The sequence below is a fragment of the Entelurus aequoreus genome, linkage group LG25 (assembly GCF_033978785.1).
Source record: "Entelurus aequoreus isolate RoL-2023_Sb linkage group LG25, RoL_Eaeq_v1.1, whole genome shotgun sequence".
Taxonomy (NCBI): domain Eukaryota; kingdom Metazoa; phylum Chordata; class Actinopteri; order Syngnathiformes; family Syngnathidae; genus Entelurus; species Entelurus aequoreus.
In genome coordinates, this window is record NC_084755.1 from 31188335 (window position 1) to 31205834 (window position 17500).

The following is a 17500-nucleotide window of genomic DNA, read 5'->3' on the forward strand; positions in this document are numbered from 1 at the left end:
AATAATTTAATTTAACCTAACTTAACTTTATACAAAAGCAGATTGCTTTTGATGGTCACTTTCCAACATTTTTCCCCATCAGATTTGGACAACCATCTGTTGTTAAAAATAGTTTTTAATCATATTTATTTTATATTGTTTTTTATATTGGTTTTATATGTAATTGTTTTTTCTTTTTATTCAGTCATTGGTGGAGCTAAGGATAATATTTGAATATTGTTTGTAATATTGTTGTGCAGCACTTTGGAAACATTTTGTTGTTTAAATGTGCTATATAAATAAAGTGGATTGGATTGTCACACCTGCCAGCTTGTCCCAACACGCATTTACCTCTGTGAACAAGTCATTACCTGTGGTTGTCTCTTTAATTGACTGCATCAGAGCTCTCATCCAAAGTTAGCGAAAAACAGTCCATGTCTCCGCGGGCATACAGCGCAACAAAGTCCAATAAGCACTCCTTAATAAACTCTCCGTCAGAAAACGCCTTACTTTTTCTGGCGCTTTTGTGAGAAATGACGAAACTTGTCCTGACGGCTGCACCTCTGGGGGTGTGAAATATGGCAAAAAGTCCTTGTTGGGTTTGCAGTTTTTTCCATCAATGCATCAGCCTCCCTTGCGCGCGCTTCATCAGACACATTCCGGTATTTTCCCTTGTGTTTCTTCGTGTAGTGGCGATTAAAATGATATTCTTTAAACACAGCAAGCTGTGTACCACACATTAAGCACACGGCTTTACCTTTAATTTATGTAAAGAAATACTTGGCAGTCCATGTCTTGTTGAAAACACGCCATTCCTCATCAACTTTTCTTTTTTTAGCGTCTCATCACTTGTCTCTATGCACCTTCACTCACAGGTTCCCCCCGGACATACGGCATAAATAACACATTTCAAAATAAAAGCAGCAGTTGTATTGCGCGCACGACATAGATGTTTTTTAAACTTTATTTTGTCATTTGTGATTGCGCCGTTCAATTCACTCACAATCGCACACGCGCATACGTCCACACGGAAGTAATACAAATAACGCTTTTCAAAACAAAAGCAGCACCGTTGTATTGCACACTCGACATAGATACTTTTTAAAATTTATTTTGTAATTTATGATTGGCCTCACGCGGGCCGGACAGGGATGCGCAAAGGGCCGGATGCGGCCCGCTAGCCGTACAATGCCCAGGTCTGCACTAGTGTGTATGTGTGTGTGTGTGTATGTGTGTGCGTGTATGTGTGTGTGTATATATATATATATATATATATATATATATATATATATATATATATATATATATATATATATATATATATATATATATATAACAAAATTAAGTTAACAAAAAAATTTGGATAATTATATTTTTTTACATATATACACAGTATATAAATACATAAAATGTAACTTGCTAAAAATACATTTCAAAACAATGGAATTATAAATGTATATATATATATATATATATACAAAATTAAGTTTGCAAAAAATTTTGGCCAAATTAATTAATTTCACATATATATATATATATATATATATATATATATATATATATATATATATATATATATATATATATATATATATATATATATATATATACACAGTAAATAGACACATAAAATGTAACTTGATAAAAATACATTTAAAAACAATTGAATTATAAACACATATATTTTTTAATTATATTTTATATAATTATATATATATATGTATATATATTCAACAGTTTTACCAAATAAAATTCCCCCAATTGTTTTGCGAATTTAGTTGTATTTTTTATTACATACATAGTGTATACATATACTGTATGTATGTTTCAATTTGCCCAAAAATGTACAGTTTTAAAAAACATTGATAAAATATATTTTTATTTATAAAATATGCATTGTATATATATTTATTAAAATATATAAAATAAATGTAATTCCTATTTGAATAAAAAGAAAATGGATGGATGGATATGTTTAATTGTTTTTACATGTTTTATTGACTTGGTTGATGGTGTGTAATAAGAGGCAGTTTAATTCATTCTTTGACGCTTGAACAAATTCTGCCTAGCAACAACTGCGCTAGCAAGCTGTTGATCCCCTCGCTAGCTCTTATTTCAATTTTCATTTCAACCGATTTGACATTTACATAAATGAATATTTTCTGTCTCAGCAGCTTAGATTATTGCTTTAAAAAGAAAATAATTTGGTTTGGTTGGTGTCCAACAGTTATTTATTCCCCTAAAACGACTGCACAGTGTAAGTGATTGCTCCGATGTTTCCTCCGTAGATCCTTTCGTCAAAGTGGTGCTGCAGCACAACGGCAAGCGTCTGAAGAAGAAGAAGACGTCGGTGAAACAAAACACTTTGAATCCATATTTCAACGAGAGCTTCAGCTTCGAGATCCCCTTCTCCCAGATCCAGGTGTGTCAACCCCGGGAAAAACCAAAGCATATCATTATTCCTGCTCCTGATATTCGCTCATGTTATTGCGAAGTCCATGGAGTGTTTTAATTGCCTTCGCGTCTGTTGTAACCCTCCCAGAAAGTGCAGGTGGTGATCACCGTGTACGACTACGACAAACTGGGAAGCAACGACCCCATCGGGAAGTGCTGGATCGGCTACGGCGCCTCGGGCGTGGGACTGCGCCACTGGTCCGACATGTTGGCCAACCCCAGGCGTCCGGTGGCCCAGTGGCACACCTTGCAGTCCGAGGAGGAAGTCGATGCTGCTCTGAAGGCACCCATTCGCTAACACGCTCAGTCGGTATTAGAAATGTCCGGAATCGTCACACATCGTTTAGTATTTTGGAAAATATTTGAAGAACGTTCCGTCTTTAGACGTTTTCACTCTCCAGTATTGCAGTGGTTCTCAACTGGCACCACCATAATGACCAACATTAAAATACAGTAGCGTCGTAGGCCTAAGTCAGGGGTGTGGCCCGCAGGTCATTTTTTTAACGGCCCCACGGCACATTTTAAAAATACGATTGAAAAAAATTAAAAACATGATAAGTGGTATAAAAGAGCAAACAGGTGAAATGTAACAAGAAAATGTCGCAATGTTTACTCTAATAACACAAAGATGCCATGCAGGCTGTTTCTTTCTTTAAAAAAAAATTATGATTCAAAATGAATGTCATTATGAATTATTGACCCATTCAAGGCTCCAATTACGTCACATTTGAGATATTTTTGGGGAAAATGTTGCATATTTTGTGTTTGCCATATAAAAAACTGAGCTGTTTTTTTTAAAATGGCCTAAAACGAACAAACGAAAAACATAAACAATAAAACGTATAATTGACGGATAGATCTGAAGTTGATCTCGAGATTATTGTGCTAAAAGTAAACAGTAAAAAAATATATATAATTAATTTTTTAACACTACAATTATTTTGATCCCCAATAATTTTAGTGTGATTTTTTTTTTAAAGTGTCATTGCTCAAAAAATAATAATTAATTAAAATCAATGTTATGAGTTACTGACCTTTTTAAGGCTCCAATTATTATATAATCTGAAATATTCCACTTAAAAGTTTTATTGTGTGAAAATATTGCATATTTGTATTTTTTCCATAAAAAAACAGGGTTTTCTTTGACAACAAGAGCATACGACTTAAATCTTTAAAAGCGTTATATTGACAGATAGACCTAATGTTGATCTAGAGATTTAAAACTTGAATAATAATACAAATAATAATACTGAATAATGACACATTTTTAATATTTTTTTGACCAAAACCCTTTGGGGTCTCCGGGATCAAGCCTGAGTGGAGGCCTAAATGTATATTTATTATACATATATTGTATTGGTTTTTAAAATATAAAATATCAAAATTGCCCCCGCTTGCTTTGATTTTTCAGAATTCGGCCCTCAGTGGAAAAAGTTTGGACACCCCTGGCCTAAGTAGTCATTAAAAACAAGTCACAGCCATAAGGACCAACATTGAAATACAGTGGCGTAGTAGGCCTAAGTAGTCATTAAAAAGAAGTCACAGGTGTTATTTGACAAGTATATTGAATATTTTTGGCCACTGTAACACAAAACACATCATCAACAATGATATACATATTTAAATTAGAATGATAAATAAATAACATAAACAGCATTTCACAAAATCAGTGCCATTTGCTCGTTGTAACTCTACCTTTCTACCTTTTTTGGACAGAAAATCTGATTAATATACACATTTTTTAACTACTCTGGCAACTTTACGGTGAAGATGATTTGTTTAAGTAACAGTGTCAGGTTCAAACACTGATGACATCTATTAAACAAGACAAGAGGCAAAGAATTAAACAGAGACAGAATTCAATTTGGACTCAATATATTGAGGAGAGTCGCCCGGACATTGTATCCTTCTACAATCTCCAGCACGCTCTGCCAAAAGATTGCACGCCTCCTTCATTTACTTTGGACCCTCCCCGACCACAAAGGTCGCAAAAAGTTCGTAAACAATTCACAGGAAAGGTCAGTTCAAAAAGAGTTCGTAAAATAGTTCAAAAAGAGTTCCATAAAATAGTTCAAAGAGCGTTTGTAAAATACTTCAAAAAGAGTTAGTCTGGAAATTGGGCAGATCCTGTCATCTCTCCGCTCTGAAGTCCTTGGGCCAGAACAACATCCTTCTACACAGTGGAGTTTTACGAGCCTTACTCTTGGTAGGCCTCAAAAGACAGCCTTTTGTCGTCTTGTCAGGAACACAATGTAATACAAAGTTTTTGTGATGATTTAGAAACAATTATTCTAACAAACAGGAGTGAGTTTTTAAGCAAATACATGATATGTTTAATATACAAAGCACACTTAGAAGATTAGAGTGGTTCAACAAAAACACGGACAAATTATATACTTTAGAGTGCATTCGGAACGTATTTACACTTTTTACACATTTAATGTTACAGCCTTATTGCAAAATGGAATAAATTATTTTTTTGTCCTCAAAATTCTCCACACAATAACCCATAATGACAATTTAAAAGGTTATGTTTGGAAATTTTTCACAAATATATTAAAAATATAAAACTAAAGCTGTGAATACGTTCCGGATGCACTGTAGGTATAAGGGCTGTGCAAAAGAAATACATTTGATGACGCAACTTCCTGTGGACCATGTGACTTGTGGAACATTTCTATTTAGGAGGTAATGTGTTAATGTGTTATATTAAAAAACCTATATTTCATTATGAGTAATTCAACACCACGCGACAATAATTTATTACAAAAAATATAGAATGCACTTCTTAAAAAAGGGTGTCCAAACATATTTCAGATATAACGATAAATATATAACATAAGCAGCGTTCCACAAAATGAGTGCCATTTGCTCGTTAAAACCTTACATTTCTATCTTGTTTTGACTGTAAATCTGATAATATGTACATTTTTGAACTACTTTGTTTGAGTAACGGGACTGTGAGTTTTTAAGTATACTTAGAATTTTAGAGTGGTTCAACAAAAACAATAGAAAATAAATATACAGTGCATCCGGAAAGTATTTACACTTTTTGCACATTTTGTTATGTTCCGGACTTATTCCAAAATGGAATAAATATTTTTTTCCCCTCAAAATTCTACACACAATACCCCATAATGACAAGCTGAAAGTTTTTTTTAAATTTTTTTGCAAATTTATTAAAAAATAAAAACGCCAAATCACATGTATGCAATTGTTCACAACCTTCCAATCCAAATCCAATCCACTTTATTTATATAGCACATTTAAACAACAAAATTTTTCCAAAGTGCTGCACAACAATATTAAAAACAATATTAAAATATTATCCTTAGCTCCACCAATGACTGAATAAAAACAAAAAATAAATACATATAAAACCAATATAAAATAAATATGATTAAAAACGATTTTAAAGGGTAAAACCAATTAAAACAAAGGGACAAGCGGTAGACAACCCTTAAGTATTTGTGAATATGATGCCACAAGCTTGGCAAGTCGACTATTTTTAATACACTTGTAAGTAAAAAAAAACATTTAAAATCACATTGACAGTATGGGGAATTGTGTGAAGAATTTTGAGGACAAACATTCATTTATTCCATTTCGGAATAAGGCTGTATGTAACAAAACAAAGTGGAAAATGTGAAGTGTTCCAAGTGGTCCAAACTTTTTCCACCAAGAGCCGCATACCAAAAAGTCAAAGTATGCCCCATAATGACAATGTGAAATTTTTTTGTTTTTTTTAAAAGATTTGTGCAAATTTATTACAAATAAAAAACTAACACTGTGAATACTTTCCGGATGCATCATTGAATATACAAAATAAGTACATTTGATGATGCAACTTCCTGTAGACCATGTGACTTGTGGGACAGTATTAAGAGGAGGTAATGTATTAATGTCTTGTATTAAAAAAATATATATATTTCATTGGCTGACCCAAACCAAATCTGATGCTGACTATTATTAATTTGATGTATCATCACTCTGGATTTTTGTGTTATGAAGCATATTCCTCTCTGTTTCTTGTAAAAGAGTGTTTAGTGATTCCTTTCTGTGACAATAACATGTTTGTGTTTGTGTGTCATATTAATGTATGTCAAACTGAAAATGAATACATGCAAAATTATTTGTTTATAGTTAACTTGTACAAAACACTCCTCTGTGTGTGTGTGTTTTTGTATTTCTGCCCTTCTTGAGAATAATGGAGAGCCATATATTAGAGTCCGTGAACATTGCTCCAAAGTCAGGATTTTTTGTTGATTTAATGTGCATGCAAAAGTAAACATTGACAGGTGCATGTATGATAAAACAAGAGGACTTCCTTATTCCTCCCCCGAAAAAACCCGCCAGGTGAACAGCTGATTTTACGACTTCCGGTGCTGACGTAAGACAACCCATATGTGACCATAGGACGAACAAATGCACTACGGTACTAAGACTATAGTGGACATTAACAGTTAGCTTCTACAGTAAAATGATGACTTTTGTCATAATTTTGCCAAGTGAAATTCAGATTATTATTATAATATTGACCAAATTTTCAAATTTTCTTATAAAATTGTAAAGTCACGACTATTTTCATAAAATTGCCAAAATTTTAAGCATTTCTTGTAAAATTGCGACTGTCATGGAGTAAAATTCCGACTTTTATCATAATATTGCACACATTTTCCGTTTTTGTAGTAAAATTTCGACTTGCGTTGAGTAAAATTATGACTATAATTAAAAAAATGTTTTACTTGTGAAATTGTGACCTTTTTCTTGTGAAATTCCAACTCAGTTTTCACAACAAGCTTTTTTATACTGGCATAGTATGTAGATATTATTAATGTTGTAAATACACATCTTTATATATCTGCAAAGGGTGGTCCTAAAGAGGTAGGCTTTATTCTCAGGTCTCAAGAAGGTAACAAATACAAGAATGTGTGTGTTTGTGTGTGTGTGTGTACGTGTGTGTGGGATTAGTCCCAAGCAGTGAGTGAGCCAAACACGTGCAGCGGGAATTAAACCGGGCGGTGAGAGACAGGTGATACAATTCCACATACAGTATATAAAGCATACAGAGCACAGCTTGAAATGCAGTACAAAATACTCCTTCACAGTTGTAGGTCGTGATGTGCGATACCACTGATTTTCTTTCCGATCCTGATACCAACTACAATTCAGGCTGGTATCGGCAATACCGAACCGCTACTTCGCGCAAATATATCTATAAACATTGGCGTTGTTAGGCTAGAGCCCCCCTAAAATATTATTAAGCCCCCTAAATAATTTGGTGTTATATATATATATATATATATATATATATATATATATATATATATATATATATATATATATATATATATATATATATATATATATATATATATATATATATATATATACATATATATATATATATATGTATATATATATATATATATATATATATATATATATATATATATATATATATATATATATATATATATATATATATATATATATATATAAACACATATATATATATATATATATATATATATATATATATATATATATATATATATATTTTTTTTTTTTACAAATACATGCCGACATATTCATTATAAAGTGGCCCGAATATGAGTTTGAATAAATAATTCACTCAGTTTCCCCTCACTTCAATCCCAGTCAGGGTGGCAGTATTTTGTTCCACCTCTAGCGTGGTTTACCCAGCAACAAGGCCCTGATTACCTTTCTGTATGAGCCGTAAAACTCATCTTCACAAGCCCGAGGGTAGCCCAGTGCTTAAGACTCTTGCCTTGTATTAAATGGTCTTGGGTTCACTAGCAGTTCGATTGACAGTATTTTATTCCACCTCATTGTAGTTTACTCAGCAAAGAGTCCAGGATTACCTTTCTATATGAGCCAGAAACAGGACTTCACAATACCCAGGATAGCGCAGTGGTTAGGACTCTTGACTTGTATTACATAGTCTTGGGTTCACTACCAGTTGGATTGACAGTATTTTATTCCACCTCATTATAGTTTACTCAGCAAAGAGTCCAGGATTACCTTTCTATATGAGCCAGAAAAAGAACTTCACAAAACACAGGATAGCCCAGTGGTTAAGACTCTTGACTTGTATTAAATAGTCTTGGGTTCACTCCCAGTTGGATTGACAGTATATTATTCCACCTCATTGTAGTTTACTCAACAAAGAGTCGAGGATTACCTTTCTATATGAGCCGGAAACATGACTTCACAAGACCCAGGATAGCCTTGCTTGCGGTCCTGCAGGTGTGCAGGCTAGCTTTGAAGCCCACAGCGCTGCAGAACAAGAACGTGAACGGATGCAAAATGGACATAAGAAACTTTTTCAAGAAAGTAAGTATTCATCACTGCTTGTAGTAAAATGTATTAGCTCCACTTTACACCAGGTCTGTGTTTGAAAAATACGTCGTACATTAGTTACATTCCCGCTCTAAAACAATGCTGCTACTTAGTTAGCTAGTTAGCCTGAAATGCATGATGAAGGTCCTGGTTATTTTTAAAGTTAAATGTGCGCTCTTTTTTTATCATTTGCTATCTTTGGGGTTACTTCCTTCTGGAGCATCAGCTGTGTTTCTCACTTTACACATGGAGGAGAACAGGAGCTGAGCTCATTCACGTATGACTATCATCAGTAGATAATAATAATAATCACTCCACAACCCCTATTGACCTGTAGGAGTCAGGGCAGAGGAGCACAGAAAGTGAGAGGGGAGAGGCCTCTACTGGAAAGGTGAGTAGGAGAATATTGATACATATAAATAAATATTTAAAAAAAAAATTTTTTTTAAATGGCTTATCGATAAGCCATTTGTTTTATTTATTTCTGGGTGGATCATGTTGACTATTGTCCTCCTAATTGTCAATCATTCTGGTGATGTTACGTAAGGACAGACCTAGAAGAGCTAATTGGTCAACGCCCACAATGATTCATTATTCATGTTCCTATTCCCCCCCCATCCCAGCCTAGGAATTACGATGGTACACTTACCAATTTTAGCTTCGGCACACAGGAGGAGCTAACCCCCGAGGTTACCCCTTTTGGACTATAGACTATTTGTTATTATTACCCATACTTACCTTTTTTAACTATACGTTAATTAACCCACAACCACTTAGCTTTACTCTGTGTGGGGGAGGTGAAACACCCCCACATTGTCCGGCGTCCCCACTCTTGCATACTTTGGCTTGGCAAGCCGATCGACCTGACTGGGATTGAACCCAGGACTCTTTGATTGGGAGCTAGCTGTTTAACCATTCAGCTGTTCTTGGTCTTCTTGAGGCAAGATTTCGGGCCCCAATGACATATTTATTTGAGAAGCTTTCTCAGAAAATGATGATATAAAACAGCAACTCCTCCAGCTGGAGGTTTTTTAGTCACCACTCGACCAACGTTTGTTTCAACGAATCTTACTGTTCATTCTATGTACAATTGGCCTTTTTGTCAATGTTGAAACACATTTGAAAAAATGATGGCAACATGCATGCTGCATAATTATCAGATTTAATCCTTCAACCTCTTGTTTCGCCCTCAAAATGATATACAGGTTTTGTATGATGTAGACATGACTTCAACACTACTGTACCTGTTGCCTTCAAATAAACACTTTGCATTGTGAAAACGTCATTCTGATGTGTGTGTGTGTGTATGTGTGTGTGTGTGTGTGTGTGTGAGTGTGTGTGTGTGTGTGTGTGTGTTGTTGTATTTCTACCCTTCTTGAGACATCAACAAGGAAAAGTACCTTCCATATGAGGACCCGGTGAACAAGTGAGGACAAGTTAGGAGGATGTCTCATTTGCACCCCCTGGTGGTGAAATCTATCAAAATCAGGGTGGTCCCAAAAAGGAGGGATTTTTCCAAATTGACTGTGTTGGTTTTAAAAGTGCTCCCCCTCTGGTCAACATATGAAATAACAAGTGTCTGTAAAAAATTGAAGTGCTCGCTCCCTCTGGTCAACATATGAAATAACAAGTGTGTGTAAAAAAATTGAAGTGCTCCCCCTCTGGTCAACATATGAAATAACAAGTGTGTGTAAAAAAATGGAAGTGCTCTCCCTCTGGTCAACATATGAAATAACAAGTGTGTGTAAAAATGTTTTAAGTGCTCTCCTTCTGGTCAACATGTGAAATAAGTGTGTGTAAAAAAATTTAAGTGCTCTCCCTCTGGTCAACATATGAAATAACAAGTGTGTGTAAAAAAATTGAAGTGCTCCCCCGCTGGTCAACATATGAAATAACAAGTGTGTGTAAAACAAATTGAAGTGCGCTCCCTCTGGTCAACATATGAAATAACAAGTGTGTGTAAAAAAATTTAAGTGCTCTCCCTCTGGTCAACATATGAAATAACAAGTGTGTGTAAAAAAATTTAAGTGCTCTCCCTCTGGTCAACATATGAAATAACAAGTGTGTGTAAAAAAATGGAAGTGCTCTCCCTCTGGTCAACATATGAAATAACAAGTGTGTGTAAGAAATTGAAATGCGCCCCTTTGGCCAAAATTAATAAAAGAAATAATACATAAATATGTATATAGAGACATACTGTAATAACTTGAAGTAAATAATGAACACTAAAATAAAACACACTTACAAACCAAAAATTAAATAAAATAAAAAAATTAACTAAAAGCAGTCTTTTTCTCACAATGTGTCGACTTTTTTTCTTATGAAATTGGGAAGAATTTCTCATATTCTTTCTGCTTCTGTAATATTGCAACATTTTCTCGTAAAATTATTACTTTTTAATGCAAAATGGTCAATTCTGACTTTTATCACATTATTGCCAATTTTTTGGTTGTTCTTGTAAAGTAGTGACATTTTTGATAATCGGAATTTTACTTGGCAAAATGATGACAAAAGTCATCATTTTGCCAACTAAAAGTCCGATTATTATTATAATATTGCCAACATTTAAGTTTTCTTATAAAATTGTGACTTTTATTGAGTAAAATTAGGACTCTTTTCATAAAATTGCCAAAATGTTAAGCTTTTCTTGTAAAATTGCGACCGTTATTGAGTAAAATTCCAACTTTTATCATAATATTGCACAAGTGTTCGCTTTTTCTTGTAAAACTTTGATTTGGGTTGAGTAAAACTACGACTTTTATTATAATACTGCCAACACTCCTAAGTTTTTCTTGTGAAATTGTGACCTTTTTCTTGTGAAATTCCAACTCAGTTATCTCAACAAGCATTTTTATATTTGCATGTTATGTATATATTATTAATGTTGTAAATAGAAATCTTTATATAGGCTGGTCCTACAGAGGTAGGCATTTTTAAGAGGTCTCAAAAAAATAAATACAAGAATGTGTGTGTGTGTGTGTGTTCATTATAGCGTAGCACCCCCTGCTGGACGTTGCACGTCACTGCCATTCAGTACATTATTATTATTCATGTGTTTCCTACTTCAAGTGTATAGTTAGTAAGTAATACAAAGTAACAAGTTTGCATGAAAATGAAGGCCAAACAAAGTTTGCACATGACTTTATTACAACACAATATCAACAAACAGGATCGCACAGAAAAGTACTACAGTGTACTTCTTTTGCTCTGCCTTCTTGTCACGTTTACTTCCAGCGGCCGCCCACCTTCCCTTTGCCTTGTCCCTTTTTACTGCAACACACACAGCAAACCTTGAAGAAAAAACCCCCACAACAACCAATAATTACATTTAGATTTTTTTGACTACTTACAATTTCAATTTCTGAGCATGTTGGATTCTGTTGAGCAGCACGATGATCTGAGAGGAGAAAAAGAGAAATAAGTTTTGTCAGGACAATCAGGAGGAAGATTTTGCCCACAAAATGTTTCAAAACCAATAACAACTGAATTGTTATTAATGTTGTTACTTTTTATTAGTAGGGTGGAGCTCCTTTAAGTCGCCGTCTCTCTCATGGGCCGATTGCGGTTGTCGACATAAGTGGTTGTCGACATAAGTGGTTGTCGACGTAAGCTTTATGTCAACATAATGCTTATGCCAAGGGGTTGTCGGCATAAGCGGTTGGGCATAACGCTTATGTTGACATGTGTGTTATGCCGACAACCGCTTATGTCGACATAACGCTTGTGTCGGTGTAAGCTTATGTCGACATAACACCTATGTCAACGTAAGTGTTGTGTCGACGTAAGCGGTTGTCGGCAACCACCCAAGTTGACATAACACTTACGTCGACATACTGTATGTTATGTCGGCATAAGCTATTGTCGACATAACACATGTGTCGACGTAAGTGGTTGTCGACATAACGTGTATGTTGACAATAGCTTATGTCGACATAACGCTTATGTCAACGTAAGCGTTGTGTCGGCGCAAGTGCTTGTCGACGTAAGCGGTTGTCGGCAACCACCCAAGTTGACATAACACTTACGTCGACATGTGTTATGTCGGCATAAGCTTTTGTCGACATAACACATGTGTAAACGTAAGCGTTACACCGACGTAAGTGGTTGTCGACATAACATGTATGTCAACAACAGCTTATGTTGACGCAAATCGGCCCACGTCAGCGGTTGTCAACATAAACGTTATGTCAGCATAACGCTTATGTCGATGTAAACGTTATGTCGACGTAAGCGGTTGTTGACGTAAGCGGTTGTTGACAACCGGCCATGTCGACGCAACGGTTGTTGACACACGCGACAAAACGCTTACGCCGGCAACCGCGTATGTCGACAACCACTTACGTCGATAACCACTTTTGTCGACATAAGCGTTATGTCGGCATAGGTGATTATCGACGTAAGTGGCTGTTGACATAAGCATTGTGTCAACATAACGCTTGTGTCGACATAAGTGTTATGCCGACGTAAGGGGTTGTCAGCGTAAGCGGTTGTCGACAACCGATCATGTCGACAACCGCATACATCGATACCCACTTATGTCGACATAAGTGGTTGTCAACATATGCGGTTGTCGATATAAGGCTTATGTCGACATAACGCTTGTGTCGGCGTAAGCTTGTGTCGACGTAAGTGGTTGTGGACGTAAGTGGTTGTTGACATAAGCATTGTGTCAACATAACGCTTGTGTCGACGTAAGCGTTATGCCGACGTAAGGGGTTGTCAGCGTAAGCGGTTGTCGACAACCGGCCACATCGACATACTGTATATGTGTTATGTCGGCATAAGCTATTGTCGACATAACACATGTGTCGACGTAAGCGTTGTGTCGACGTAAGTGGTTGTCGACATAACGTGTATGTTGACAATAGCTTATGTCGACATAACGCTTATGTCAACGTAAGCGTTGTGTCGGCGCAAGTGCTTGTCGACGTAAGCGGTTGTCAGCAACCACCCAAGTTGACATAACACTTACGTCGACATATGTGTTATGTCGGCATAAGCTATTGTCGACATAAAATATGTGTCGACGTAAGCGTTACACCGACGTAAGTGGTTGTCGACATAACGTGTATGTCGACAACAGCTTATGTTGACGCAAATCGGCCCACGTCAGCGGTTGTCAACATAAACGTTATGTCAGCATAACGCCTATGTCGGTGTAAACGTTATGTCGACGTAAGCGGTTGTTGACAACCGGCCATGTCGACACAACGGTTGTTGACACACGCGACAAAACGCTTACGCCGGCAACCGCGTATGTCGACAACCACTTACGTCGATAACCACTTTTGTCGACATAAGCGTTATGTCGGCATAGGTGATTATCGACGTAAGTGGTTGTTGACATAAGCATTGTATCAACATAACGCTTGTATCGACATAAGGGGTTGTCAGCGTAAGCGGTTGTCGACAACCGATCATGTCGACAACCGCATACATCGATACCCACTTATGTCGACATGACGCTTATGTCAACGTATGCGTTGTGTCGACGTAAGTGGTTGTCGACGTAAGCGGTTGACGGCAACCACCCGAGTTGACATAACACTTACGTCGACATATGTGTTAAGCGATTGTCGACATAACTTGGTGTCGACGTGAGCGTTACACCGACGTACGTGGTTGTCGACATAACGTGTAGGTCGACAACGGCTTATGTCGACAACAGCTTATGTCGACGCAAATCGGCCCACGTAAGCGTGGTTGTCAACATATGCGACATAACGCTTATGTCAACGTAAGCGTTGTGTCGGCGCAAGTGCTTGTCGACGTAAGCGGTTGTCGGCAACCACCCAAGTTGACATAACACTTACGTCGACATATGTGTTATGTCGGCATAAGCTATTGTCGACATAACACATGTGTCGACGTAAGCGTTACACCGACGTAAGTGGTTGTCGACATAACGTGTATGTCGACAACAGCTTATGTTGACGCAAATCGGCCCACGTCAGCGGTTGTCAACATAAACGTTATGTCAGCATAACGCTTATGTCGGTGTAAACGTTATGTCGACGTAAACGGTTGTTGACAACCGGCCATGTCGACGCAACGGTTGTTGACACACGCGACAAAACGCTTACGCCGGCAACCGCGTATGTCGACAACCACTTACGTCGATAACCACTTTTGTCGACATAAGCGTTATGTCGACATAGGTGATTATCGACGTAAGTGGTTGTTGACATAAGCGTTATGTCGACATAAGTGGGTATCAATGTATGTGGTTGTCGACATGATCTGTTGTCAACAGCCGCTTACGCTGACAACCCCTTATGTCGGCATAACGCTTACGTCGGCACACATAAGTATTGTGTCAACATAACGCTTGTGTCGACGTAAGCGTTATGCCGACATAAAGGGTTGTCAGCGTAACTGGTTGTCGACAACCGATCATGTCGACAACCACATACCCACTTATGCCGACATAAGTGGTTGTCAACATATGCGGTTGTCGACATAACGCTTATGTCGACAACCACTTAGGTCAACATAACGCTAGTGTCGGCTTAAGCTTATGTCAACGTAAGCGTTGTGTCGACACAACGTGTATGTCGACAACGGCTTATGTCGACAACAGCTTATGTCGACGCAAATCGGCCCACGTAAGCGGTTGTCAACATAAACGTTATGTCAGCATAACGCTTAAGTCGACGTAAGCGTTATGTCGCCGTAGTCGTTGCGTCGACGTAAGCGGTTGTTGACAACTGGTCATGTCGACATAACAGTTGTCGACACGCGCGTTATGGTGACAAAACGCTTACGCCGGCACCGCGTATGTCGACAACCACTTACGTCGATAACCACTTTTGCTGACATAAGCGATTATCGATGTAAGTGGTTGTTGACATAAGCATTGTGTCAACATAACGCTTGCGCCGACGTAAGCGTTATGCCGACATAAGGGGTTGTCAGCGTAAGCGGTTGTCGACAACCGATCATGTCGACAGCCGCATACATTGATACCCACTTATGTCGACATAACGCTTATGTCAACGTAAGCGTTGTGTCGACGTAAGTGGTTGTCGACGTAAGCGGTTGACGGCAACCACACAAGTTGACATAACTTGGTGTCAACATGAGCGTTACACCGACGTAAGTGGTTGTCGACATAACGTGTAGGTCGACAACGGCTTATGTCAACAACAGCTTATGTTGACGCAAATCGGCCCACGTAAGCGGTTGTCAACATAAACGTTATGCCAGCATAACGCTTATGTCGACGTAAGCATTATAATAATCATTATAATAATAATTTCCCTTTTTCTAACATTCCACAAAAGTATGTCTGATTCCTACTACTCGGTATCGGAGGTAAATAATCTTGTGTGGGCACATCCCGACTGTGTACTTTGTAACATGTTTTTATGGAAGCTGATGTCTCACAGAGGTGAAGTGTGTGAGCGCATCTCAGTAAAAAAAAGTGTTTGTTCAGCACGAGTACAAACTGGCGACCCCAGAGTGACGTACTCACCTCGTATTTCTGGTGCTTTATGTGCTCCATGTAGTCAAACTTCTCAGACTCCAGCTGGTAAACCCAGTTCCACATCTCCTGGGCTTGTTCCCTTTTGGGGGGAAGACAAAAAAAAAAAGAACGGACACAAATGTCAGAATAATTGTTTCTAAATGATCACAAAAATGTTGTGTTACATTGAGGGTCTGGTGAGAAGACAAAAGCTGTCTTTGAAACCTACCAAGAGTAAGGCTCGTAAAACTCCACTGTGTAGGGGGGGAGCAAGATGAAGGTGTTGCTGTGTTCTTTCATGTATGGTCATCAACAGAAAGATATTGTTCTAACACAAGGACTTCAAAGTGGAGAGAAGACAGGATCTGCCCAATTTCCAGACGACTTCTTTTTGAACCTCCTTTTTGAACTGGTTTACGAACGTCTTTTTGAACTATTTTATGGACCTCTTTTTGAACTATTTTACGAACTCTTTTTGAACTGACCTTTTCTGTGAATTGTTTACGACCTTTTCTGTGAACTTTTTGCGACCTTTGTCCTTTGGAAAACAGCGGTGGCCGTGTGGTGAGGGCGGGTCCAAAATAAAAGAAAGAGGTGTGCAATCTTTTGGCAGAGCGTGCTGAGATACTGTGCAAGGATACATTGTACGGACGACTCTCCTCAATATTGAGTCCAAATTGAATTCTGTCTCTGTTTAATTCTTTGCCTCTTGTCTTGTTTAATAAATGTCATCAGTGTTTGAATCTGACAACAACTTTTATTGTTTTCTGTCAGACTGCCCGTCTGTTCATAAGGAGACGTAAACAATAAAAAAAAATCCTAAAATAAACACGGATAGTTCTAGTACCCCAGAGGAACATTAAACAGTGAGCCAAGTGTGTCCACAGGGGTCCGTTTGTGGTCCGCACCTCGTCTTTTATTGGCTTGTGGAATGTCCTAAAAATACAATCAACCATTCGGAGTCCAGTCACTGAATTTCTTGGCGCGGTCAGGGCGCTCCGACATTACCCGCTTTAGAGTATCTCTGCGGTCCTGCCGGCTTCATCGGCTCTCACCCGATCGGTTCTAGGTTAAATCATCGTTCGTAATTATGACAATAAAAAAAAGAAAAAAGGAAACGTCCAAAATGGGATAAGGAACCACTGATCCGAGTAGTTTCTACTTCTCTACGTTACTTTACGTTAGCTTCTAGGGGTTTATGCAAGCTTCCACGCAGGGACAACGATGTTCACTCGATTT

General features: G+C 37.5%; 2 protein-coding genes across 5 annotated transcripts in view; one reads left to right on the top strand and one right to left on the bottom strand.

Moving 5' to 3' along the window:
- Positions 1 to 3417, top strand: part of LOC133642808 (synaptotagmin-1-like) — a 31206-nt gene extending 27789 nt beyond the window's left edge. For all 3 annotated transcript variants that reach the window (XM_062037197.1, XM_062037199.1, XM_062037198.1), the window contains 2 exons: positions 2268 to 2401; positions 2522 to 3417. In XM_062037197.1, coding sequence (XP_061893181.1) covers positions 2268 to 2401; positions 2522 to 2731 — 344 coding nt within the window. In that variant the 3' untranslated portion in view covers positions 2732 to 3417. The remainder of the gene's footprint in view (positions 1 to 2267; positions 2402 to 2521) is intronic.
- An 8511-nt stretch (positions 3418 to 11928) lies between these two features.
- Positions 11929 to 17500, bottom strand: part of LOC133642277 (troponin T, slow skeletal muscle-like) — a 47510-nt gene continuing 41938 nt past the window's right edge. For both annotated transcript variants that reach the window (XM_062036380.1, XM_062036381.1), the window contains exons 11-13: positions 16271 to 16361; positions 12147 to 12193; positions 11929 to 12066 (exon numbers count right to left, since the gene is read on the bottom strand). In XM_062036380.1, coding sequence (XP_061892364.1) covers positions 12021 to 12066; positions 12147 to 12193; positions 16271 to 16361 — 184 coding nt within the window. In that variant the 3' untranslated portion in view covers positions 11929 to 12020. The remainder of the gene's footprint in view (positions 12067 to 12146; positions 12194 to 16270; positions 16362 to 17500) is intronic.